The sequence below is a fragment of the Bombina bombina genome, chromosome 1, assembly GCF_027579735.1.
Source record: "Bombina bombina isolate aBomBom1 chromosome 1, aBomBom1.pri, whole genome shotgun sequence".
NCBI classification, from domain to species: Eukaryota; Metazoa; Chordata; class Amphibia; order Anura; family Bombinatoridae; genus Bombina; species Bombina bombina.
Genome location: NC_069499.1, coordinates 329,884,841 through 329,910,697, shown reverse-complemented (window position 1 = coordinate 329,910,697; position 25,857 = coordinate 329,884,841). Strand labels below are relative to the sequence as shown.

Below are 25,857 nucleotides of genomic sequence, written 5' to 3'. Positions count from 1 at the left end.
CCCCAAAAAGTAAACTAAATCTGATATTAACTGCACACTTTTAAAATAAAATGAAATCACCTCGCCACAGCTCTGCTGTGGCGCCTACCTGCTCCCTATGACCCAGAAACAAAACGAGTACCCGAGCAGCAGAGTGTCTAAACCGCCGGTTATCTACCACCCACGCGGTCCAGACAAGCACCGGAGTCAACTATCTTTCCAACTCCCAGGAAGACACTGTGCGGCGTCACCCAGCACGCGAAAGAGTGCCCCGCCCATCGTGGGCGTATCAAAATGAAAAACTCCCGGGCGGCTCAGTACTTCAATAACAAAACAAAATGGAACCGCCGGGAGAAATGTCGCACCAAACATAAGTGTCTAAGTAAAAAAGAAGCCAGTCCCCCATACCAATAAAAAACTCCCGGTCTGCTTGTAACAAACCCTTGCTGGGAGAAAAACTAGAGCAGAGTTATTGAGAGTAAATAAAAATCCCCAGCGTCAGCCCAAACATAAGGGGGTTAAATTTAAATATAGTGCCTTTCTTACTAAAGAACACCCCAGATTATGCCCCCATAACCATTATAAGGTCACAGACATAGTTTAAAAAAGCCAGCTAATAGAGGAAAAATGACAGCCCTTTCTGAGTTACTAAATGTCACAGAAAGCGGTAGGCTGCACATACCTCAATGCTGAGGAACAGCATAATTCGTCCCACACTGCCAGAGGTCCTTCTTCTCCTCCAGGAATCTGTGGGAACAAACTGGGCCTTAGATAAAATCTGCTAAGACCATATTCAGCAGGGCAGCACACAGTCTGGGAGTCACAGAGAACACATACTTGAATCTGTACAGATCCCATTGCTGTACCCTTGAGAAAAAATAGTACACACTGGCACCATTTAAAAATAATAAACTCTTGATTGAAGAATCTAAACTAACACCTCACTTTACCTCTTCCTGTAACTAACACAGGCAAAGAGAATGACTGGAGTGGGAGAGAAGGGAGGAGCTATATATACAGCTCTGCTGTGGTGCTCTTTGCCTCCTCCTGCTGACCAGGAGGCGTAATCCCATAAGTAAGGATGAAATCCGTGGACTTGGACTCGTCATATCTTGTAAAAGAAATCTGTTTACACCCTTGTTAGTGCATGTTTACCTTTTTTCCTGAAAAAACTCATCTGATTTATCCTGCTTTTTTTCCATTTGTCATCGGATAGTACAACTAATCAAAAGATGCTCAAGCTTTCCAAACGGAAACTAACCAATGCTTGCTCTCACATCTGCTAAGTCTGCTCAGTTACATGGAACATGCTTAGTGTAATAGGACAAGAAGCATTAACATGTTTTGCCCACCTTTGATAGAACTAGCCTTGGAGCACAGATTGACAGATAACAGGATTTTTTTTTTTATACTAACCTAATAAATTATTTATTTCATGATTGTGAGAGTCCATGAGCCATCACATTTGTGATTAAACTCCAGTTTAATCACCCAATATAATTGAGCTATTAATCCCCCCACTTTCCCAAAATCCCTCAGTCGTACATATGGTCAAGAGAAAGGGGAAATTAGAAAAGCAGAAATGAGAAAGCAGGGTAAGAAGTGAAAATCAGTACTGCCAACTGTACAAAAAAACTATAGGGAGGGTCTCAATAACTCTCACCATCATGAATTTATCAAGTAAGCATAAACTTTGTTTTCTTTCATCAGATGGTGAGAGTCCACAAGTCATCATGTTTGGGAATTCTCTTCCTGACCACTAGCAGAAGGCAAAGGATACCACAACACACAAAAGCTTTAAATCCCTCCCACTTCCCATGATCCACAAATACTTTATTTTGCCTCCTTGTTAAGGAGTGAGGTGAAAGTTGAAGTGCAGATCTACTCGTGATTGAGAGGGGTCCTCTAACTAATCTGAGGCCCAATACCTCCACACAGTACCCTGTCGGTCACAGAGGTAGACAAGGAGTTATCAGCCAGGCAGTAAAAGATCTTTTCTTAGTGAGAAATATCAAATGCCTGACAGGTGAAATGTGGACTTGTCTACCAATCTTCAGGTCTACCGTGAGCTACTTGTCAAATTCACAGCCCTCCCCAGTTGAAATGTGGACATGTCCACCAATTAACTAGTTGTAGATGCTGTAACTTGTGTAGTTTGTTGGATTCTTGCACTGCCTAGAATGGGCTCATCTACTGGAAGCACACTGCTGCAAATGAGGTGGGCACAGTTTTTCAGCGCTCATTTTACAGTAGCTTATTATTGTTACCATTTTCCTCTTAAGGATAAATCATTTTTACATTGTGCCTTCGGGGTTTAACTATGTACTTTGTACTGCTTATTTGCTTCAATCTACCTCTGATACTTAAGCTACTTCCTCACTGTTGCTATGGTGCAAACTAGTGCAGCTCAGACCTCTGTTCTGTCAGCTAACCTTTTAGAAGGGAGACACTCTCATATTTTAACCATTTCCAGTTGGTGTTTGCAATGTAAGTATTCTCAAGTGTGCCCCTGCTCAGCTATGTACCTCATGTACTGAGCATATTTCTAGCCCTAAACAGGGTTTTGCTCACTTCAGCATGTGCAAGGGTTTTAGCCTTATCAAGGTTGCCCCCAGGAGGGTTCATCTGAACTGTCGCCAAAACTTGAGTATATTCACTCATTATTTATAAGGTAGCAAATGTTTTGCCTTCAGTTGTCAAGTGCAGACATTTGCATGGATTTGAAGGTGGTCCTTCTTTGGCCTTTAGCTCATCAGGGACTTACCTTAGAAGAAGCCCCTTTAAGCTACCCATTGATGATAGGGGTGTTTCTGACTGAAGGAATTTTATTCTGAGGACAGTCTCTCTGAGTCTCAGGACCCTGCTGTTATGGAAGACCAAGTGTCCTGTAATTTCAGGCTTGAGCATATTAATGCTTTATTGCAGGAAGTTTTAATTGCTTTGAGGTAGAGGAGTGTCCTGCTACAGTTAAGCAACCCGTTAAGATGATTGATCCATTGCAAGGCAAGTCTGTCAGATGTCCTAGTGGTTAATTTGGATGTTCAACCTGATTTAGATCTTTCTTTCATTTGTTTTGCTATCCAGAGTGATAGTCAGAATCCTGCAGGAACAAGCTTCAGTGTGTCCTTGCAGGATTTGGTTTGCAGATCTGGTTCAGATCTCCTCGTGCCCACCTTGGACGCTTTCACTAATAAGGGATCTTCTCTCTCAAGATGCTTTCTTTTAACAAGATCTCAAAACTCTGAATTTGACAGCATGGTGATTGAACATTGATATCTCAGTTAGGCTTTTCTGACAGGGTTATTAACACCTTGTTTCAGGGTAGGAATCTTGTTACCAGATGTATTAATCATAAGGTCTGAAAAAACTTTTTTGTGTGGTGTACTCACAAAAGTTAACTCTGAAATGATTTCACAATTCCTAGACTTCATGAGTTCCTGTAGGAGGGTCTGGAATTAGTCAGCCAGTTCTCTGAAGGGTCAGATTTCGACTGTTTTGTTTCATAAGAAACAGGCTCTTATTAGAATTAACCAGTTATCCGTCCACTTTATCTGCCTTAGAATCTTAAGTTTAGAGGGTTCTTGAAACTCCTCCTTTTGAGCCTATAAGTATTTCTGAGCTTTCATTTTTTTAAGCAAACTGCCATTTCTGATGTTTCATCAGAATAGCACTGTTCTGTGCTCTAGCTATTCTTTTCTTCCTAAGGTAGAGGTTACAGATTCTATTAACTAGGAAAATATAATTTCTGCTTACCTGATAAATTATTTTCTTTCATGGCAGTGAGAGTCCACAAATTCAATTCATAACCTATGGGAAATACTTACCCTGACCAACAGGAGGCGGCAAAGACACCCCAACCAGAGCATTAAAATATCCCTCCCACTTCCCCTATCCTCTGATTAGTTCAAGCTGAAAATAAGAAAAAGTAGACAGATAAAATGGTTAAAAAGGTGTCATAAGACTCCCGTCACTACACTATTCAGGGTGGTATCGTGGACTCTCACTGCCAAGAAAGAAAACAATTGATCAGGTAAGCATAAATTATATTTTCTTTCTAATGGCAACCAATACCAAAGCTGTGGAGTCCACAAAAGAAATTCGGGGAGGGAAAAGTAGGAAAGGCAGTCCTAAATAGTAGGCACCACCGCTTGAAGAATCTTTCTCCTAAAAAGATGCCTCTGCTAAGGCAAAAATAACAAGCCAGTAAAATGTTGTGAAAGTGTGTAATGAAGACCAGATAGCAGCCTTACAAAACTGTTAAACTGAAGCCTCATTCTTGAAGGCCCAGGAAGTATACACTGCACAGGTAGAATGGGCTGTAATCTGGGACGGAGGCTGCAGACCCACCTCTATATAGGCCATGCGAATCAAACTTCTGAGCCAAAAGGATAGAGTAACAGCTGTGGCATTCTGACCCTTGTGCTTATCAGAAAAAAAAAGGATAAACAAGGAAGATGATTGACGAAATTCCTTGGTAACATGAAGTTAACCTCCCCTCGGACGAAAAAAGATTGAAACAAAGAGATGGAACAATAATTTCTTGATTGATATTATGAGTTGAGAAAACCTTAGGTAAAAACCCTGTCCTTGTCCGAAGTACAGCCTTATCCAAATGGAACACCAGATAAGGCGAGTCACACCGCAGGGCAGACAATTCTGAAACTCTATGAGCAGAGGAAATAGCTAACAGAAACAACACTTTCCAGGTTAGTAACTTAACATCAATAGAATGCATAGGCTCAAACGGAGCCTGTTAAAGAACTCTAAGAACAAGATTAAGGCTCCATGGAGGAGCAATAGGTTTGAAAACACGTCTAATTCTAGCAATAGCCTGAACAAACGACTGAACATCTGGCAAACTAACCAAAATCTTATGTATCAAAGAAGAAAGAGCAGAAATCTGACCTTTAAGAGAACTAGCCGGCAGATACTGAAGGATACACAGAGTCTTCACATTGTGGCAAGGGAACCCACGTTCCGTGCACCAAGACAGATAAGCCCTCCACACCTTATGGTAAATACGCCTGGTAACCGGTTTACGTGCTTGGACCAGAGTATCAATCAACGGCTAACAGAATCTTCTCTGGGACAAAATAATGCGTTCAATCTCCATGCAGTCAGCCTCAAATAATCTAGATTTTGATAGAACAACAAACCCTGAGAAAGGAATTAAAAGCTTTTTTTGCTGAGAAATTAAATCCAAAACCCAAAATAATGTCTTTTATGCCAATCTCAATATATAGGCACAATTATCAAATCAAGACAACTGCCTGAAGGACCTTTCTACCAAAGGCTGCTTCTGATGAAGCAAAAACATCAAAATGGTAAAATTTAGTAAACGTATGCAGAGAAGACCAAGTAGCCGCTTTGCAAATTTTATCAACTGAAGCCTCATTCTTGAAAGCCCAAGATGCCAAGATGTGGCAACCAGTCTAGTACAATGAGCTGTAATTCTCTGTGGCGGAGGCTGAGCAGCCTCCTAATAAGCGTTGTGAATCAAAGGTTTCAACCAAGGATAAAGAAATAGCAGAGGCCTTCTGGCCTTTCTTAAGACCAGAAAAAAGAACAAACAGACTAGAAGTTTGTCTGAAATTATTAGTAGCAGCAACATATTTCAATGCTCTAACAACATCCAAAGAATGCAAAGATTTTTCAGAAGCATTTTTTGGATTAGGACACAATTTCCCTATTAAAGTTGTGTGAGGAAACTACTTTAGGTAAAAATTGAAATGTAGTCAGCAAAACAGCTTTATCTTGATGGAAAATCAGATAAGGAGACTCACAAGAGAGAGCAAACAATTCAGAGTCTTCTAGCAGAAGAGATAGCCAAAAGAAACAACACTTTCCATTAAAGGGACAGTCAACACCAGAATTTTTGTTGTTTAAAAAGATAGATAATCCCTTTATTACCCATTCCCCAGTTTTGCAAAACCAACACTTATATTAACACACTTTTTACTTCTGTGACTAACTTGTATCTAAGCATCTTCTGACTGCCCCTAATCACATGACTTTTAGTTATTATCTATTGACTTGCATTTTAGCCAATTAGTGCAGTGTCTGCCACTAGCCACGGGCGTGATCACAATGCTATCTATATGGCCTACAAGAGCTAGCTCTTCCCTGCTGTGAAAAGTAAAATTGTTGATAAAAGTAAATTGGAAAGTTGTTTAAAATTACATGCCCTATTTTTTGGACTTGACTGTCCCTTTAAGTAGTTTAATGTCCAATTTCTGCAAAGGTTCAAAAAGAGGAGCCTGTAACACTTTCAATACTAGGTTAAGACTCCAAGGGGGAAAAATAGACCTAATAACATATTTAATCCGAATTAAAGGGATACTAAACCCAAATTTTTTCTTTCATGATTCAGACAGAGCACGCGATTTTAAACAACTTTCTAATTTTCTCCTATTATCAATTTTTCTTCGTTCTCTTGCTATCTAAATTTGAAAAAACAGGAATTTAAGCTAAGGAGCCGGCCCATTTTTGGTTTAGCCCCCTGGATAGCGCTTGCTGATTGGTGGATACATTTAGCCACCAATCAGCAAGTGTAACCCAGGTGCTGAACCAAAAGTGGGCCGGCTCTTTAGCTTAGATTGCTGCTTTTTAAAATAAAGATAGCAGGAGAATGAAGAAAATTTGATAATCCGAGTAAATTAGAAAGTTGCTTAAAATTGCATGCTTTATCTGAATCATGAAAGAAACATTTTTTGGGTTTAGTATCCAATTAAAGCCTTAACAAAATGATCATCAGGAAGTTTAGCAATCTTTCTATGAAATAATACAAAAAGAGCAGAGATTTGTCTTTTCAAAGAACTGGCAGATAATCCTTTATCTAAACCATTCTGCAAAAATTGAAGAATCCTCAGATTTCTAAAAGAATGCAAGGAATAATCATGGTTGCTGCACCATGAAATATAAGTTTTCCAAATTTTGTAATACATTTTCCTAAAACAGGCTTGCAAGACTGAATCATAGTGTTAATTATCTCTATGACAGAGAACTAAGCGTTCAATTTCCATGCCATCAAGAGTAGAGACTTTAGATCTGGATGGTAGAAAGGACCTTGAGACAGAAGGTCTGCCTCAGGGGAAGAGGCCATGGCAGGCAATTGGACATTCGGACCAGGTCCGCATACCAAAGCCTGTGAGGCCACGCTGGGACTATTATAATTACAAATGACTGTTCCATTTTTATTTTGGAAATCACTCTGGAGAGTAGGATCAGAGGAGGAAAAATATAAGCAGGCTGGAAAGACCAGGGAATTGCTAGATCATCCAACACCTCTGCCTGAAGATCCCTGGACCATGCAAGGTACCTGGGAAGTTTGTTGTTTAAACGAGAGACCATTAGATCTATTTCTGGTAGGCCCAAGTGTTTCACAATCAGATAGAACAAATCTTGGCAGAGAGACCACTCTTCTAAATGTAGGGACTGACGACTGAGGTAGTCTGCCTCCCAGTTGTCTACACCTGGGATGTGAATCGCAGTGATGAGGCAGGAATTGGTTTCTGCCCAAGAGAGCATGGGAGTTCCCCCTTGATGATTGACCATAAGCTAGATAAGGCTTCCTTTTCAATAGGGGCTAAAGGGTCTTCTAGAGGAATAGTAGTGTTTAGCCAGGGTGGAAATGGCCCTATCAACTTTGGGAATCGTTTCCCATAACTAAGTTAGCAGCAGGTAGAGGATACAGATATTTAAACCTTGTAGAAGGGTTAAAAGAGACACCTCGTTTAGACCATTCCTTAGCAATTATATCAGAGACAGCAACAGGTATAGGGAAAATCAGAAGGTTTAGCTTCTTCAATCGCTAAAGTGACTAACACTTCCTTCAAAAGAGAATGAATATGTTAAATTTTAAATAAAAAGGAGGAATTATCAGGTTCTATGTCCGATGAGGGAGTCTCACTATTACAGGAATCCTTTTCATTTGAAGATATTCAGTATGTTGTAGGTCAGTACTTATATTACTAGTAGAATGTACAATTTTAACTAACCTTTTTTGCTAATTTATAGGCAGTAATGCAGTTCCTTCAAAATGGCAGTAGAAATTAACTGTTTCATTGCTAGAGGTACGCCATCTGCATTTATCTGCAAGGAGGAGACAGTAGGTGCATTAGTACAAATAGAAATAGCTACTTTTGTTGTTTTACAATAAGCATACTTTGGTAGAAAGGTGTTCAAGAGACTCAGTTCCTATGGTAAATTTAGGGAAAGATTGGTGCTGCTCCATTATGGCAAAAAATCTTAAATAGATTAATGCAATAACTACTTTTTGAGGAAAAAAGGAAAAATGATGCTCCCTTTGTATAGCCAAGAAATCTGTAGAAAACAAAGCGCAGCCAGACTCAAGTGCAGATATAAAGAATAAGACACACCACACTGTTGAATTGCACTTACAATGTTAACAAATTTATTGCGCACTGCAACATATCCCAATCATAGGAATAAAAGTATGGAAAACACAGTCCGTGTAACAAAAGCGTCTCTCTTACTTTCCTCCAAATAAGTCTCTAAATATAGCACTCACTACATGTGTGTTTGCATCCCTTGAAGGCTTCCGTACTTGCGGCTTGAATTACGATAGCCGTGATGGAAAGGAGATACACAATGTGTTTGCTGCAAAGTTCCGATAGCTCAAACTTTGCCTCAACGCGTTTCAACCGCCAACGTCCGGTCTCTCTCAAGAGGTGGTATATCCATAGTCAGAATAATGATCCTTATATAGCGAACAGTCTTTTCTTACAGGTCGGCAATGCTTGTCATGCCTCGTTCTGTTCCATATTGCACTTTGATCTGTAAATGGCTCAAACATAACTTGGAACACAGCTTTAAAAATAATCTTTATTTAATATATATATATCGCTTAAAAAACCACTTAAAAAAACACACCATTAGGAATACACATGGATAATAAAAACCTACATACTAAACCTAAAAAATAAATTCATGATTTAAGTGCAAAACTTAATTTCATCATATAATAACGGATAGTAAAACTTATAAACACGTCAAATTGATATTCAAAAGACAATGATAATTCATCAAAATTGTAACAATCTATTATTCATACTATCCATTTCCAGGACATATTATATAATTCATGTATCCAAGTGGAAATAAAAAAACGATTAGCTAACATAACACTCATTCTAAACACTCTAATGAATAAGGGGCACATAATAAAAAGTAAATTTATGCTTACCTGATAAATTAATTTCTTCTACGATATGACGAGTCCACGGATTTCATCCTTACTTGTGGGATTTATCCTCCTGCTAACAGGAAGTGGCAAAGAGCACCACAGCAGAGCTGTATATATAGCTCCTCCCTTCCCCTCCACCTCCAGTCATTCGACCGAAGTTAGGAAGAGAAAGGAAAAGCCAAAGATGCAGAGGTGACTGAAGTTGATAAAAAATATAATCTACATATGTCTTAAAAAATGACAGGGTGGGCCGTGGACTCGTCATATCGTAAAATAAATTAATTTATCAGGTAAGCATAAATTTACTTTTCTTCTACAATATATGACGAGTCCACGGATTTCATCTTTACTTGTGGGATACAATACCAAAGCTACAGGACACGGATGAAATGGAGGGACAAGACAGAGACCTAAACGGAAGGCACCACTGCTTGAAGAACCTTTCTCCCAAAACCAGCCTCAGAAGAAGCAAAAGTATCAAATTTGGAAAATTTGGAAAAAGTGTGAAGAGACGACCAAGTTGCAGCCTTGCAAATCTGTTCAACAGAAGCATTGTTTTTAAATGCCCATGAGGAAGCCACAGCCCTAGTAGAATGAGCCGTAATTCTTTCAGGGGGCTGCTGTTTAGCAGTCTCATACGCCAGACGGATGATACTCTTCAGCCAAAAAGAAAGAGAGGTAGCCGTAGCTTTCTGACCCCTACGCTTTCCAGAATAAACAATGAATAATGAAGATGATTGACGGAAATCCTTAGTCGCCTGCAAGTAAAACTTCAAGGCACGGACCACGTCCAGGTTATGCAACTTACGCTCCTTCTTAGAAGAAGGATTAGGACATAATGAAGGAACAATGATTTCCTGATTAATATTCTTATTAGAAACAACCTTAGGAAGGAAACCAGGTTTGGTAAGTAAAACCACCTTATCAGAATGGAAGATAAGATAAGGTGAATCACATTGTAGTGCTGAAAGCTCAGAAACTCTATGAGCAGAAGAAATAGCAACCAAAAACAAAACTTTCCAAGATAACAGCTTAATATCTATGGAATGCATAGGTTCAAACAGAACCCCTTGAAGAACATTAAGAACTAAATTCAAACTCCAGGGTGGAGCAATTGGTCTAAACACAGGCTTAATTCTGGTTAACGCCTGACAAAAAGACTGAACGTCTGGAACATCTGCCAAACGTTTGTGAAGTAGAATTGACAAAGCAGAGATCTGTCCCTTTAAGGAACTCGCTGTTAACCCTTTCTCCAATCCTTCTTGGAGAAAAGACAGAATCTTGGGAATCCTAACCTTACTCCATGAGTAGCCCTTGGATTCACACCAAAAAAGATATTTACGCCATATCTTATGATAGATCTTTCTAGTGACAGGCTTACGTACCTGAATCAAAGTATCAATGACTGTATCAGAGAATCCCCGCTTAGATAAAATCAAGTGTTCAATCTCCAAGCAGTCAGCTGCAGAGAAATTAGATTTGGATGTTGGAAAGGACCTTGAATGACTGGGAGTTTCCACGGAGGCAGAGAGGGCATGTCCACTAGATCTGCATACCAAGTCCTGCGTGGTCACGCAGGCGCGATTAGAATTACCGAAGCTCTGTCCTGTTTGATCCGAGCAATAACCCGGGGAAGGAGAGGAAACGGTGGAAACACATAAGCTAGGTTGAACGACCAAGGCATCTACTAGTTCGGCCTAAGGATCCCTCGACCTGGATCCGTATCTTGGGAGATTGGCATTCTGTCGAGACGCCATCATATCCAATTCCGGTCTGCCCCATCAGAGAATCAGTGAGGCAAATACCTCCAGATGGAGTTCCCACTCCCCCGGATGAAAAGCCTGGCGGCTTAAATAGTCCGCTTCCCAGTTGTCCACTCCTGGGATGTAGATTGCAGACAGATAACAAGAGTGGGTCTCAGCCCATCAAATTATTTTGGATACCTCTGTCAGCGCAAAGGAACTCCTCGTTCCTCCCTGATGATTGATGTAAGCCACAGTCGTGATGTTGTCCGACTGGAATCTGATGAATTTGGCCGAAGCCAACTAAGGCCATGCTTGAAGCGCATTGAATATTGCCCTCAATTCCAGAATATTGATTGAAGTAGAGGCTCCACCTGAGTCCATACACCCTGAGCCTTCAGGGAACTCCAGACTGCACCCCAGCCAAGTAGACTGGCGTCCGTTGTCACTATCACCCACGAGGGTCTGCGGAAACACGTCCCCTGGGACAGATGATCCGGCGACAACCACCAAAGAAGAGAGTCTCTGGTCTCTTGATCCAGATTTATGGGAGGAGATAAATTTGCATAGTCCCCATTCCACTGTCCGAGCATGCACAGTTGCAGTGGTCTGAGATCAAACCGAGCAAACGGAATGATGTCCATTGCCGCCACCATCAATCCAATTACCTCCATACACTGAGCCACTGATGGCCGAGGATTGGACTGAAGGGCTCGGCATGTATTTAGAATTTTTGACTTTCTGACCTCCGTCAGAAATATTTTCATGTCTATAGAATCTATCAGAGTTCCCAAGAAGGGAACCCTTGTCTGAGGAATTAGTGAACTCTTTTCTAGGTTCACCTTCCATCCGTGAGTTCTCAGAAAGGACAACACTGTGTCTGTATGAGATTTTGTCAGATGATAAGTTGACGACAATCAAAATATCGTCTAGATAAGGCGCTAATGCTATGCCCCGCGGCAAGAGAACCGCCAGAAGGGACCATAGAACCTTTGTGAAGATCCTGGGTGCTGTGGCCAACCCAAAAGGAAGAGCCACGAACTGAAAATCTGCTTCCCAATTTTGCACACCTGGAATGTGGATAGCTGAAACCTGACATTGATGTCTCTCCACGCACACTGAAGGATTCAGGACATCTCCTGCATTGCCAGGGAGCTTCAAGTGCCACGCTAATGGCTGATTTAGGAAACAGTCGTAATGTTGTCCTTCAAATCAGATATACCGGGAGGAACTCAAATGAGGCCATGCTAGAAGCGTGTCCCTCAACTCGAGAATGTTGATCGGGAGAGATACATCCTCGGGACGCCAGGTTCCTTGAACATTTAGAGAACCCCATACCACCCCCCCAGCCTGACAGACTTGCGTCTGTGGAGATTATTACCCAGACGGGGCGACGGTAACTCAATCCTAGGAGAACTGGAACTGGCAATTGCCTCTCTCTGCTTACCTCCATGATACAAGACAAATAACTACTGGAGGGTAGGGGAAGTGGGAGGGATATTTATTATTTGTTTGTGGTGTCTTTGCCTCCTCCTGGTGGCCAGTATTAGTATTTCCCATAGGTTATGAACCTTCGTGTGGACTCCTACTGCCAATAAGTAGGGTAAATAAAGCAACCTTACATCAAAAAAAAGCAGCTCTTGTAAGTAATGAAAACTTACCCCCTCACCAGAGGTTTAAGCAAACTTCAGGAGAATTAAATATCCATATAGTATTGAATGAGCGGTAACCCAACGAAAAACTGATCATCAGACAAGCACAGAGACACCTGACACAAAAATGTCAAATACTACTGGTGTGTTCAACGAGCGTAAGGAATAAAAGCACACAGAGTGAAAACAAAGGTGTGAAACAAAAGTAGACATCTATTTAAGAATACACACGCTAACCAGAAAGAGCACAAACCCCAAAAAAGCACTCACAAACAAGCCGGTGTGTGAACAATTCGACACACTAACAAAAATAATAATCACGAAAAAAAGAAGCTGACGCCCAAACCTAAAAATGCCTTATATAATGGTCCCCGATGGTACTTACATGTCAGCACCTTTGTCTACCGTGCTCAACTTATCTGTAGAAGACTGCTTCCAGTAGACGGCAAGCACAGTGCCAGTAACAAGGAGCAGCACACTGTATACCAGGAGATTGTCTGGAATGCCCACATTTTACCTGGGAGGTTGATGGCATCTCTGCACTGGGAGAAGATAACCACTGCCTGGCTGAACCGTCTACACCTCTGTCCTCTATTTAGGTTATCTGAGGAGGAAATGAGTTTCAAATGGATTATACAAACCCCTATCAAACCATGTGAAGATCAGCATTTAAGAATTTACCTCATTCTTTGCTGGAGGCAACAAATTGACGGTGGGATTATGGGAAAGTGGGAGGGATTAAAAACTTCTGTTATGTTGGATGTTTTTGTCTTATCCTAGTGGACTGAAGTTCAATCCAACATATGATGGCTCATAGACTCTGGCCATCTTATGAAAGAAAATGCCTCAAAAAGATGGGCAGCTGGGAGAAAATGCAAACAAGCTCCCATATGAATGCAATTTAAACAGTAAAGAAATGCTCACAAACCTTTGGAAAGTATTAACATACATTTTTTACTGTAGTGCTTAAAGGGACATAAAACCCAAATGTTTTCTTTCATGATTCAGATACAGCAGGTGATTTTACACAACTTTCTAATTTACTTCTATTTCCTCATTTGTTTTGTTCTCTGGGTATTTTTTTTTTTAAAAGATAGCTAGGTAGACTAAGGAGCTGCTGATTAGTTGCTGAACATAAATGTCTCATGTTACTGGCTCACCTAATGCATTAACTAGTTCCCAGTAGTGCATTGCTGCTTCTTCAACAAATTATACCAAGAGAATGAAGCAAATAAGATGATGGAAGTAAATTGGAAAGTTGTTTAAAATGATATTCTTTATCTGAATTATGAAGAAAAAAAAATGGTTTTCATGTCCCTTTAGGATGCAGTAAAAAAGAATGGGAACATGATCTGTCCGTTTAATTGTATGAAAGCGTTCAGCCAATTCTAGTCGCTGTTCATAACCACTGACTACTACATACACCAGTCAATAACAAGACTTTTTTAAATTTAAGAGAGTTTCCTAGAAACAAGGTTTTTTGGTGTCAAATAAATAGTTAGACATTACTGAGAAAATAAAAAAGAAACAAGTCATAATTTGTGTAAGTAAAATACATCCGATCTGCTTTCAGACTGTTCTCTAAACTACATTAGTATCTTGTTTATGCTTCATGCATTCCTTATATACTTCCAGATCATTTACCCCATGGTAGCAAATGCTATTCTCCTGCAGTACATAAAATCTATGGTTTGCCAGTTTGATCAGGAACACTGCACTAACTTCAATAGACATGGTCCACATACTTCAACAAAGCCATTTAATACACATAAAAAAGCAATGGTTCATTTTCTAATCTGTACAGACTGAGCACCAACTCAGTTTGTTCATAATAAAAAAAGAACAGATACACAAAAGAGCACTTCCCAATTCCAACTTGAACCTCAACCCAAAATAATTTCAGTTCACTAATATAATTGAATCCTTTTATCTAAATTTGTACAGATCAGGAATTAAGCACTGCACTGTAAAATATCTGCATATAAACTTTATGGTTTAAAAGCAGTATGTAATGTAATCTTGTTAGCAAAATATTCAATGTTGTAAGAGGGCATTTCTTAACATACCAGAGGCGGAACTGGGGCATGCTGCCACCAGCACAAGTTAAGTACCAGTAAAGGTTAATGTTAATGCTAGGCATGTGCCAAAAGACTTGTGTATCTTGAAGTATCTGGTGATTTTGTTCCTAGCTGATTAAATTAGCCCTGACCCAGTAGCTTTTCCATCTGGCTTGACCTGTTCCTACATTCCAATGATGAAGCAGAGCCACCTGCCCTGTGGTTCGTATGTGTCCTAACTCTGAACCCAGTGTTCACGTATCAAGTATGTACATTGTTGTATCTATATAGGATTTTATATACTGTAATCCAGTACCTATAACATTATTTCCAGATTAAATCTACAATAAATGGTATTTAGTACTATGGTTTTCTACAGATGACAATGAACTGAAGTTGTTTTGTGTTCACAGTACAATGGAATTTAAATACACTCAAGAACTTCATTCTCTCTGCTCTACCATTTAATTAATGTCAAGATCGCTTTGTGATATGAGTGGTCTTGTTATGTGTTCTGGACTTGCCATTCAAATTATGGTATCAAATCAAGGCACTAGAAATCCAACAAAATCAGTTCCTCTAAAATAAACTTTTTTTTTTTTGTAGTGAATATTTTGAAGCTGGTAGAGGCTAAGAGCTGAAAAGTGAAATTTGCAGCTCACTATTCTTATAAGCTTCTGTACATAAAATAAAATAAATTCAGCACCAGAAGAAAGTAAAACAGGATTTTTTTAATGCTACGGATACGTCTTTCTCTTCTGTCATCACTTACTTCACACCCTCCCTCTGAAAGGGCATCAAGCTGGTCACAAGTTTGGAATCCACCTGGGAAAGGTCAACCTCTTGAATCTCCAAACGATGAGTGGAAGTTTTTTCAAACTGAGAGGCAAAAGCTTGAAGCACAGGCCTAGGTAAGGGTTCTATCTCAACTTGTTGGATGTTACGCACAGCTTCAACTGAAAATAGAGAAACAAATAAATAATGCATGATAATTTTGAATATACTTGTTAAAGGGATATTTTATTGAAATGCTTAGCTTGATAGATGTGTTTGTTACATTGTGATCTTTTTTTTAGAGGGAGTGGGGCTGCCTTAAAAGAAAAACACAAATCATTGATGTTCTGCAATTCTAAGAAAATCACATTAAACTCTCTTTTTCTGAGTTTCTTTGTACTTTATAGAATTTCCATTCATTCTGGTTTTCCAAGAAGCCAGCATGCAGTGCCAGCATGGTTTTCCATACAAGGGAAACATATAAACAGGTTCTCCTCTCTAATTCACAGCTTCTCAATTTCTCTGCTGGCTTCAAATTCTCATATATTTTTTTCTCAATAAAAACATGAAAGTTTCCATTCTTGCTTGCGCTAAAGCTTATAGCAGAAAATATAAGCAAAAAAAGAAACTGGGGAAGGAGTTGTGTCAGTAATTTCATGTTATTTCTAAAAAGAGAAAATACTTTGCAGAAGTTATTAAAACGTTAATTATAAGTTTACGAAGTTCTCATTAAATACAATCACCTAGATTACGAGTTTTGCGGTAAGGTGAAAAAGCAGCGTTAACAGGTCCTAACGCTGCTTTTTTACGCCCGATGGTATTATGAGTCTTGCAGGTATAGGTGTACCGCACACTTTTTTGGCCTTACCGCAAACCGACTTACGTAAAGTTCGTAAACCCTTTTTTCTATGGGACTTCCATAGCGCTGGTATTACGAGTTTGTCCTGGGAGGCCAAAAAGTGAGCGGTACAGCCTCTACCGACAAGAATCCCAAAGCATTTTAAAGTCAGTAGTTATGAGTTTTACACTACAACGCTGTAGCATAAAACTCATAACTAAAGTGCTAATAAGTACACTAACACCCATAAACTACCTATTAAACCCTAAACCGAGGCCCTCCCGCATTGCAAACACTATAATAACATTTTTAACCTCTAATCTGCCGCTCCGGACATCGCCGCCACTAGAATAAACATATTAGCCCCTAAACCGCTGCACTCCCACCTCGCAAACACTAGTTAATTATTATTAACCCCTAATCTGCCGCCCCTAACATCGCTGCCACCTACATTATACTTATTAACCCCTAATCTTCTGCTCCGGACATCACCGCAACCTACATTATATTTATTAACCCCTAATCTGCCGTCCCCAACGTTGCAGCCACTATTCTAAATGTATTAACCCTTTAAACCTAAGTCTAACCCTAACACCCCTTAACTTAAATATAATTTAAATAAATCTAAATAAAATTCCTATCATTAACTAAATTATTCCTATGTAAAACTAAATACTTACCTATGAAATAAACCCTAAGCTAGCTACAATATAACTAATAGTTACATTGTATCTAGCTTAGGGTTTATTTTTATTTTACAGGCGAGTTTGTATTTATTTTAACTAGGTAGAATAGTTATTAAATAGTTATTAACTATTTAATAACTACCTAGCTAAAATAAATTCAAATTGACTTGTAAAATAAAACCTAACCTATCAATTCCCTACATTAAATACAATTAAATAAATTAAATTAGCTAAATAACAAAACAAAAAAAAAACACTAAATTACAGAAAATAAAAAACAAATTACAAGATCTTTAAACTAATTACACCTAATCTAATAGCCCTATCAAAATAAAAAAAAATCCCCACCAAAATAAAAACAACAACCCTCCAACAGTAAAACCCACCACCCACACAACCAACCCCCCAAATAAAAGCCTAACTAAAAAAAAATAAGCTCCCCATTGCCCTGAAAAGGGCATTTAGATGGGCATTGCCCTTAAAAGGGCATTTAGCTATATTGCTGCCCAAAGCCCTAACCTAAAAAATAAACCCACCCAATACACCCTTAAAAAATCCGAACACGAACCCCCGAAGATTAACTTACCGGGAAAAGTCTTCATCCAAGCGGCAAGATGTCCTCAACAAAGCCGGCAGAAGTTGTTGTCCATATTTGCAGAATTCTTCATCCAGACGGCATCTTCTATCTTCATCCTTCCGACGTGGAGCGGCTCCATCTTCAAGACATCCGGCGCGGAGCCACCTCTTCAAACGACGGCTTCTTCAGAATGTACCTTTAAGTGACGTCATCCAAGATGGCGTCTCTTAGATTCCAATTGGCTGATAGAATTCTATCAGCCAATCGGAATTAAGGTAGAACAAAATCCTATTGGCTGATGCAATAAGCCAATAGGATTGAACTTCAATAGAATGCCAGCTCAATCCTATTGGCTGATTGCATCAGCCAATAGGATTTTTTCTACCTTAATTCCGACTGGCTGATAGAATTCTATCAGCCAATCGGAATCTAAGGGACGCCATCTTGGATGACGTCACTTAAAGAGATATTCATTCCGAAGAAGACGTCGATTGAAGAGGATGCTCCGTGCCGGATGGCTTGAAGATAGAGCCACTCCACGTCAGTAGGATGAAGATAGAAGATGCCGTCTGGATGAAGACTTCTGCCCGTCTGGAGGACCACTTCTGCCGGCTTCGTTGAGGACATCTTGCCGCTTGGATGAAGACTTCTCACGGTAAGTGAATCTTCGGGGGTTAGTGTTAGGATTTTTTTAAGGGTGTATTGGGTGGGTTTTATTTTTAGGTTAGGGCTTTGGGCAGCAATAGATCTAAATGCCCTTTTAAAGGGCAATGCCCATCCAAATGACCTTTTCAGGGCAATGGGGAGCTTAGGTTTTTTTAGTTAGGAATTTATTTGGGGGGTTGGGTGTGTGGGTGGTGGGTTTTACTGTTGGGAGGGTTGTTTGTATTTTCTTTTACAGATAAAAGAGCTGATTTCTTTGGGGCAATGCCCCACAAAAGGCCCTTTTAACGGCTATTGGTAGTTTAGTTTAGGCTAGGTTTTTTTTTATTTTGGGGGGGCTTTTTTATTTTGATAGGGCTATTAGATTAGGTGTAATTAGTTTAAATATCTTGTAATTTGTTTTTTATTTTCTGTAATTTTATGGGGGGGGTTGTGATTTAGCGAATTTAATTTATTTAATTGTATTTAATGTAGGGATTTATTTAATTGTAGTGTAGTGTAGTGTTAGTGTAACTTAGGTTAGGTTTTATTTTACAGGTAAATTTGTATTTGTTTTAGCTAGGTAGTTATTAAATAGTTAATAACTATTTAGTAACTATTCTACCTAGTTAAAATAAATACAAACTTGCCTGTAAAATAAAAATAAACCCTAAGCTAGATACAATGTAACTATTAGTTATATTGTAGCTATCTTAGGATTTATTTTACAGGTAAGTATTTAGTTTTAAATAGGAATAATTTAGTTAATGATAGTAATTTTCTTTAGATTTATTAAAATTATATTTAAGTTAGGGGGTGTTAGGGTTAGACTTAGGTTTGGGGTTAATAAATTTAGAATAGTGGTGGCGACGTTGGGGGCGGCAGATTAGGGGTTAATAAATGTAGGTAGGTTGCAGCGACATTGGGGGAGGGAGATTAGGGGTTAATAAATATAATGTAGGTGTCGGCAATGTTGGGGCAGCAGATTAGGGGTTAATAAGTATAATGTAGGTGGCGGTGATGTCCGGAGCGGCAGATTAGGGGTTAATAAATATAATGTAGGTGTCGGCGATGTAGGGGGCGGAAGATTAGGGGTTAATAAGTGTAAGATTAGGGGTGTTTAGACACTGGGTTTATGTTAGGGTGTTAGGTGTAAACCTAAAATGTGTTTCCCCATAGGAATCAATGGGGCTGCGTTACTGAGTTTTACGCTGCTTTTTGGCAGGTGTTAGACTTTTTCTCAGCCGGCTCTCCCCATCGATATCTATGGGGAAATCGTGCAAGAGCACGTACGACCAGCTCACCAGTGACTTAAGCAGCGCTGGTATTGGAGTGCGGTATGGAGCTCAATTTTGCTCTACGCTCACTTCTTGCTTTTTGACGCCGGGTTTGTAAAAACCCGTAATACCAGCGCTGCAGGTAAGTGAGCGGTGAGAAAAAACTGCACGTTAGCATCGCACAGCTCATAATGCAAGACTCGTAATCTAGCCGAATATTTGTATATTCTGAATAATAAAAAAAAAAGATATACAACTGTCAGAGCAACAAAGCATTAACCTTGACAGATGGATAACATATAATGTAATTGACTACACATGAGATTACAATTTTTGAGGTGTGCAATATATGATGACACAGGAAAAGATTTTCGGATAATATGATAGCACATAAATGAATTTATTGCAACACTATTATTATTATTATTATAACAACTTGGAATAGATTGTTGTGGCACTTTTTATGCTGGAAATGTAAAATTCTCTCAGTTTATTGTCTATCCTCCAGAACCCCAATGGTTACTTGTGGTCTCTTTATTCAAAAAAAATTCTTCCAGAATACAGCCATTACACTTACCATTCAAAATAACTATCACATAATAAGCACCTGGCAGCATCAATTAGACTCAATTATGTTGGGAGAATTCTATGCAGGATAATTTCTGTTGCACATATTCTTTTTTCCTTTGGCTAAATTTTTTTATTAAGTTAATTTCACTACTGTATTAATTATCAAAAATGGTTAAGCTCTCATTTTAAGTAAAAGTTTTGTGTATTTCTTATGTTTCTAATATTTTGATGGCTAGATATTGTATTCCCAATTTTTATTTTTAAATAAATTACAAGATGTTCAAAGTGACAGAATTTTTTTTAAAACCTACATAGGCAGTGTACTGCTCCAACCTGGTCAGTTATATAATCAAATAAGTCAATTAGATTAGTCTGATATAATTTTCCTTAAATAGAACCATGCTGGCTTTGGTCCTCTAAATTGTTTGTATTTATGTAAGTCATATTTTTTTCTTTTAAGAGTTTCCATTAAAGGGACAGTATACACTAGATTTTTCTTTGCATAAATGTTTTGTAGATGATCCATTTATGTAGCCCATCTGGGCGTGTTTCTGTAAAAAATGTATAAATTTGCTTTTTTTTTTGTTGTGCTGATTTTCAGACTCCTAACCAAGCCCCAAAGTTTTAGATGTATACTGATGTATACAAACGTCAGACTGCTTCTGTTTGTGTAATGGATATTTTCATATGCAGGGGAGGAGGGAGATTCTGCTATCAGCCCCTTTCAGTGGGTATCCCAGGCTTATCATTAAGTGTTAAATTGGGAGCTTCTAAGTAAGTTTTTTTAAAGATTTGACACTGGATTTTACACTGGATTTTTAGATCAGTATCTGTGCATATTATTCTTTATAGTAGTGTCTATTGCATGCAGTTAAATGAAAATTGGTTTATATTGCCTCTTTAATTTGCCTACTACTGAAGTTAAAGAACTGGCCTGTGGTTACCAGAGCCTTTCCTACTATCTTTGTTATGTATATGTACTACATTCTCTATTCTCCAATCATCTGGAACAACTCATGTCAATAGTAATGTCAATGCACAGATCAAGGCTCCATTAAAACAAGTGGATAAATATGATCAGGACCCACAGATTTTTTTTATTTTTTTATAAGGCCAATAAAACCTCATCCCTTGTAAAATGATTAGTGCGAAGTCCATTTGCATTTTTAGTAGCATCGTTCTATCTTCACAATCTTTTTAGCAATCATTGAGACAATCTTCAATGTAATATCTCCCTTCATGATTCTACGGGCAACTATTTTTAGTAGGTGTATGTACATATATATATAAAAAAGGAATCCAGGCCCACCATTCAAAAAAGGGGTTTAAATGTGAACTGTCAAGTAATCATCATAGTATAAACAATCGCCTAGTTGTTGTTTTTTTCTACTATGCAGAGTCAATTTGTACAGGGGTTGGAGCATGCATACAAATGATTCAAAACGGGTTGTTACCCTCTAAGAAAAGTTATATATCACTTTAATATTATTTATATATTGCATGATTGTGAAAAACAAAATTTATGCTTACCTGATAAATTTCTCTTTTGCGATGTACCGAGTCCACAGATTCATCCTTACTTGTGGGATATTATCCTTCCTAACAGGAAGTGGCAAAGAGCACCACAGCAGAGCTGTCTATATAGCTCCCCCTTAACTCCACCCCCCAGTCATTCGACCAAAGGCCAAGGAAGAAAAAGGAGAAACTATAAGGTGCAGAGGTGACTGAAGTTTTCAATAAAAAATACTATATGTCTTGAATAGACAGGGCGGGCCGTGGACTCGGTAAATTGCAAAAGAAAGAAATTTATCAGGTAAGCATAAATTTTGTTTTCTTTTGCAAGATGTACCGAGTCCACGGATTCATCCTTACTTCTGGGATACCAATACCAAAGCTTTAGGACACGGATGAAGGGAGGGACAAGACAGGAACCTAAACGGAAGGCACCACTGCTTGCAAAACCTGTCTCTCAAAAATAGCCTCCGAAGAAGCAAAAGTATCAAATTTGTAAAATTTGGAAAAGGTATGAAGCGAAGACCAAGTCGCAGCCTTACAAATCTGTTCAACAGAAGCATCATTTTATAAAAGCCCATGTGGTAGCCACCGTTCTAGTAGAGTGAGCAGTAATTCTTTCAGGAGGCTGCTGTCCAGCAGTCTCATAAGCCAAACAGATGATGCTTTTCAGCCAAAAGGAAAGAGAGGTAGCCGTAACCTTTTGACCCCTACGTTTCCCAGAAAAGACAACAAACAAAGAAGATGATTGACGAAAATCTTTGGTTGCCTGCAAATAGAACTTCAAAGCACGAACCACATCCAAGTTGTGCAATAAACGTTCCTTCTTAGAAGAAGGATTAGGACACAGAGAAGGAACAACAATCTCCAGATTGATATTCCTGTTAGTAACCACCTTAGGGAGGAACCCAGGTTTGGTACGCAAGACCACCTTATAAGCATGGAAAACAAGATAAGGCGAGTCACATTGTAATGCAGATAATTCAGAAACCCTTCGAGCTGAAGAAATAGCAACTAGAAACAAACTTTCCAAGATAGAATTTTAATATCTATGGAATGCATGGGTTCAAACGGAACCCCCTGAAGAACATTAAGAACTAAATTTAGACTCCAAGGCGGAGCAACAGGTTTAAACACAGGCTTGATTCTAACTAAAGCGTGACAAAAAGCCAGAACGTCTGACGCTTGTGCAATAGAATGGTCAGAGCAGATATCTGTCCTTTTAAGGAACTAGCTGACAATCCTTTCTCCAATCCTTCTTGAAGAAATGACAAAATCCTAGAAATCCTGATCTTACTCCATGAGTAGCCTTTGGATTCGCACCAAAAAAGATATTTACACCATATCTTATGATAGATTTTCCTGGTGACAGGCTTTCGAGCCTGAATCAAGGTATCAATGACCGACTCAGAGAAAGCTAACAGAGCATTGCACCCACTTGCAAATGGATGATTAACCCCTTAGATCAAAAAAGGATCCAAAAAAAAACGATATAGACGTTTTTTTAACAGTCACACCAAACTGCCACAGCCTTGCTGTGGGCCTACCTTCCCCAACAAACGACTTTGGAAAGCCTAAGAGCCCTTTAGAGATGTCCTATAGCATTCAGGGGACTTCTGGAGGAAGCTGGATGTCTCAGTCTGTAAAAGTTACTACGCAAAAAAGCGCTAAATTAGGCCCCTCCCACTCATAGTAACACAGTGGAAAGCCTCAGGAAACTGTTTCTAGGCAAATTTAAGCCAGCCATGTGGAAAAAACTAGGCCCCAATAAAGTTTTATCACCAAAGTATATATAAAAACGTTTAAACATGCCAGCAAACGTTTTATATTGTACATATAAAAGAGTATTACCTCAGAAAGTAAGCATGATACCAGTCGCTAATAAATCACTGTATTCAGGCTTACCTTACATAAATTTGGTAACAGCAGCATTTTCTAGCATTCACATCTTCTAGAAAAAAATCTTAACTGCACATACCTCATAGCAGGATAACCTGCACGCCATTCCCCCGCTGAAGTTACCTCTCTCTTCAGTCATGTGTGAGAACAACAATGGATCTTAGTTACAACCTGCTAAGATAATAGAAATCACAGGCAGATTCTTCTATTTTTCTGCCTGGGACAAAATAGTACAACTCCGGTACCATTTAAAAATAACAAACTTTTGATTGAAGCAAAATAACAGCTACATTTCACCACTTTCCTCTTACTACCTCCATGCTTGTTGAGAGTTGCAAGAGAATGACTGGATATGGCAGTTAGGGGAGGAGCTATATAGCAGCTCTGCTGTGGGTGATCCTTTTGCAACTTCCTGTTGGGAAGGAGAATATCCCACAAGTAATGGATGATCCGTGGACTGGATACACCTTACAAGAGAAACACATTCCCCGGGACAGGTGAACTTGTGACAGCCACCAAAGAAGAGAGTCTCTGGTCTCTTGATCCAGATTTATCTGAGGAGATAAATCTGCATAATCCCCATTCTACTGTTTGAGCATGCATAGTTGCAGTGGTCTGAGATGCAAGCTAGCAAACGGAACTATGTCCATTGCCGCTACCATAAGTCCGATTACCTCCATACACTGTGCCACTGACGGCTGAGGAATGGAATGAAAAGCTCGGCAGGTGGTTAAAACCTTTGATTTTCTGACCTCCGTCAGAAAAATTTTCATGTCCACCGAATCTATCAGAGTTCCCAGGAATGGAACTCTTGTGAGAGGAATAAGAGAACTCTTTTTCACGTTCACCTTCCACCCATGAGATCTTAGAAAGGCCAACACTAAGTCCGTGTGAGACTTGGCTAGTTGGAAAGTCGACGCTTGAATTAGGATGTCGTCTAGATAAGGCGCCACTGCTATGCCCCGCGGCCTTAGGACCGCCAGAAGGGACCCTAGCACCTTTGCGAAGATTCTTGGCGCCGTGGCCAACCCGAAGGGAAGAGCCACAAACTGGTAATGCCTGTCCAGAAAGGCAAACCTGAGGAACTGGTGATGATCTTTGTGGATAGGAATGTGTAGATACGCATCCTTTAAATCCACGTGGTCATATATTGACCCTCCTGGATCATTGGTAAAATAGTCCGAATGGTCTCCATCTTGAAGGATGGAACTCTTAGGAATTGGTTTAGGATCTTGAGATCTAGAATTGGTCTGAAGGTTCCCTCTTTTTTGGCAACCACAAACAGATTGGAGTAGAAACCTTGTCCCTGTTCTGCTTTCGGAACTGGGCAGATCACTCCCATGGTAAAAAGGTCTTCTACACAGCGTAAGAACGCCTTTCTTTTTGTCGGGTTTACAGACAATTGAGAAAGATGGAATCTCCCCCTTAGAGGAGAATCTTTGAAATCTAGAAGATACCCCTGGGTTAAAATTTCTACGGCCCAGGAGTCCTGAACGTCTCTTACCCAGGCCTGAGCGAAGAGAGAGAGTCTGCCCCCTACTAGATCCGGTCCCGGATCGGCGGCTACCCCTTCATGCTGTCTTAGTGAGTCTTTTTGGCCTGTTTACCCTTGTTCCAAGCCTGGTTAGGTCTCCAGGTTGGCTTGGATTGAGCAAAGTTCCCCTCTTGCTTTGCAGCAGGGGAAGAGGAAGCGGGATCACCCTTGAAGTTTCGAAAGGAACGAAAATTATTTTGTTTGGTCCTTGTCTTATTTGACTTATCTTGAGGGAGGGCATGACCCTTCCCCCCAGTGATGTCTAAAATTATCTCTTTCAGTGCAGGCCCGAATAGGGTCTTACCTTTGAAAGGGATGGTCAAAAGCTTAGATTTTGATGACACATCAGCCGACCAGGACTTAAGCCATAACGCTCTATGCGCTAAAATGGCAAAACCTGAATTCTTTGCCGCTAACTTAGCGAGATGAAAAGCGGCGCCTGTAAAAAAGAATTAGCTAGTTTAAGAGTCTTAATTCTGTCCAGAATATCATCTAGTGGGGTCTCCACCTGAAGAGCCTCATCTAGAGCCTCAAACCAAAAGGCAGCTGCAGTGGTTACAGGAACAATGCACGCTATAGGTTGAAGAAGAAAACCTTGATGAACAAAACTTTTCTTTATGAGACCCTCTAATTTTTTATCCATAGGATCTATGAAAGCACAACTGTCTTTAATAGGTATAGTTGTACGCTTAGCCAGAGTAGAAATAGCTCCCTTCACCTTAGGGACCATGAGTCCCGCATGGTGTCAGATATGGGAAACATTTTCTTAAAAACAGGAGGGGGAGCGAACAGAATACCTGGTCTATCCCACTCCTTAGTAACCATGTCCGAAATCCTCGTAGGAACCGGAATAACATCAGTGTAAACAGGAACCTCAAAATATTTGTCCATTTTACACAATTTCTCTGGAACT

General features: G+C 39.6%; 1 protein-coding gene across 3 annotated transcripts in view; it reads right to left on the bottom strand.

The window, feature by feature from the left end:
- The window catches only part of SMARCAL1 (SWI/SNF related, matrix associated, actin dependent regulator of chromatin, subfamily a like 1), a 440,164-nt gene that overhangs the window by 362,175 nt on the left and 52,132 nt on the right, over nt 1–25,857 (bottom strand). For all 3 annotated transcript variants that reach the window (XM_053698110.1, XM_053698109.1, XM_053698111.1), the window contains exon 6: nt 15,408–15,591. In XM_053698110.1, the coding sequence (XP_053554085.1) occupies nt 15,408–15,591 (184 nt within the window). The remainder of the gene's footprint in view (nt 1–15,407; nt 15,592–25,857) is intronic.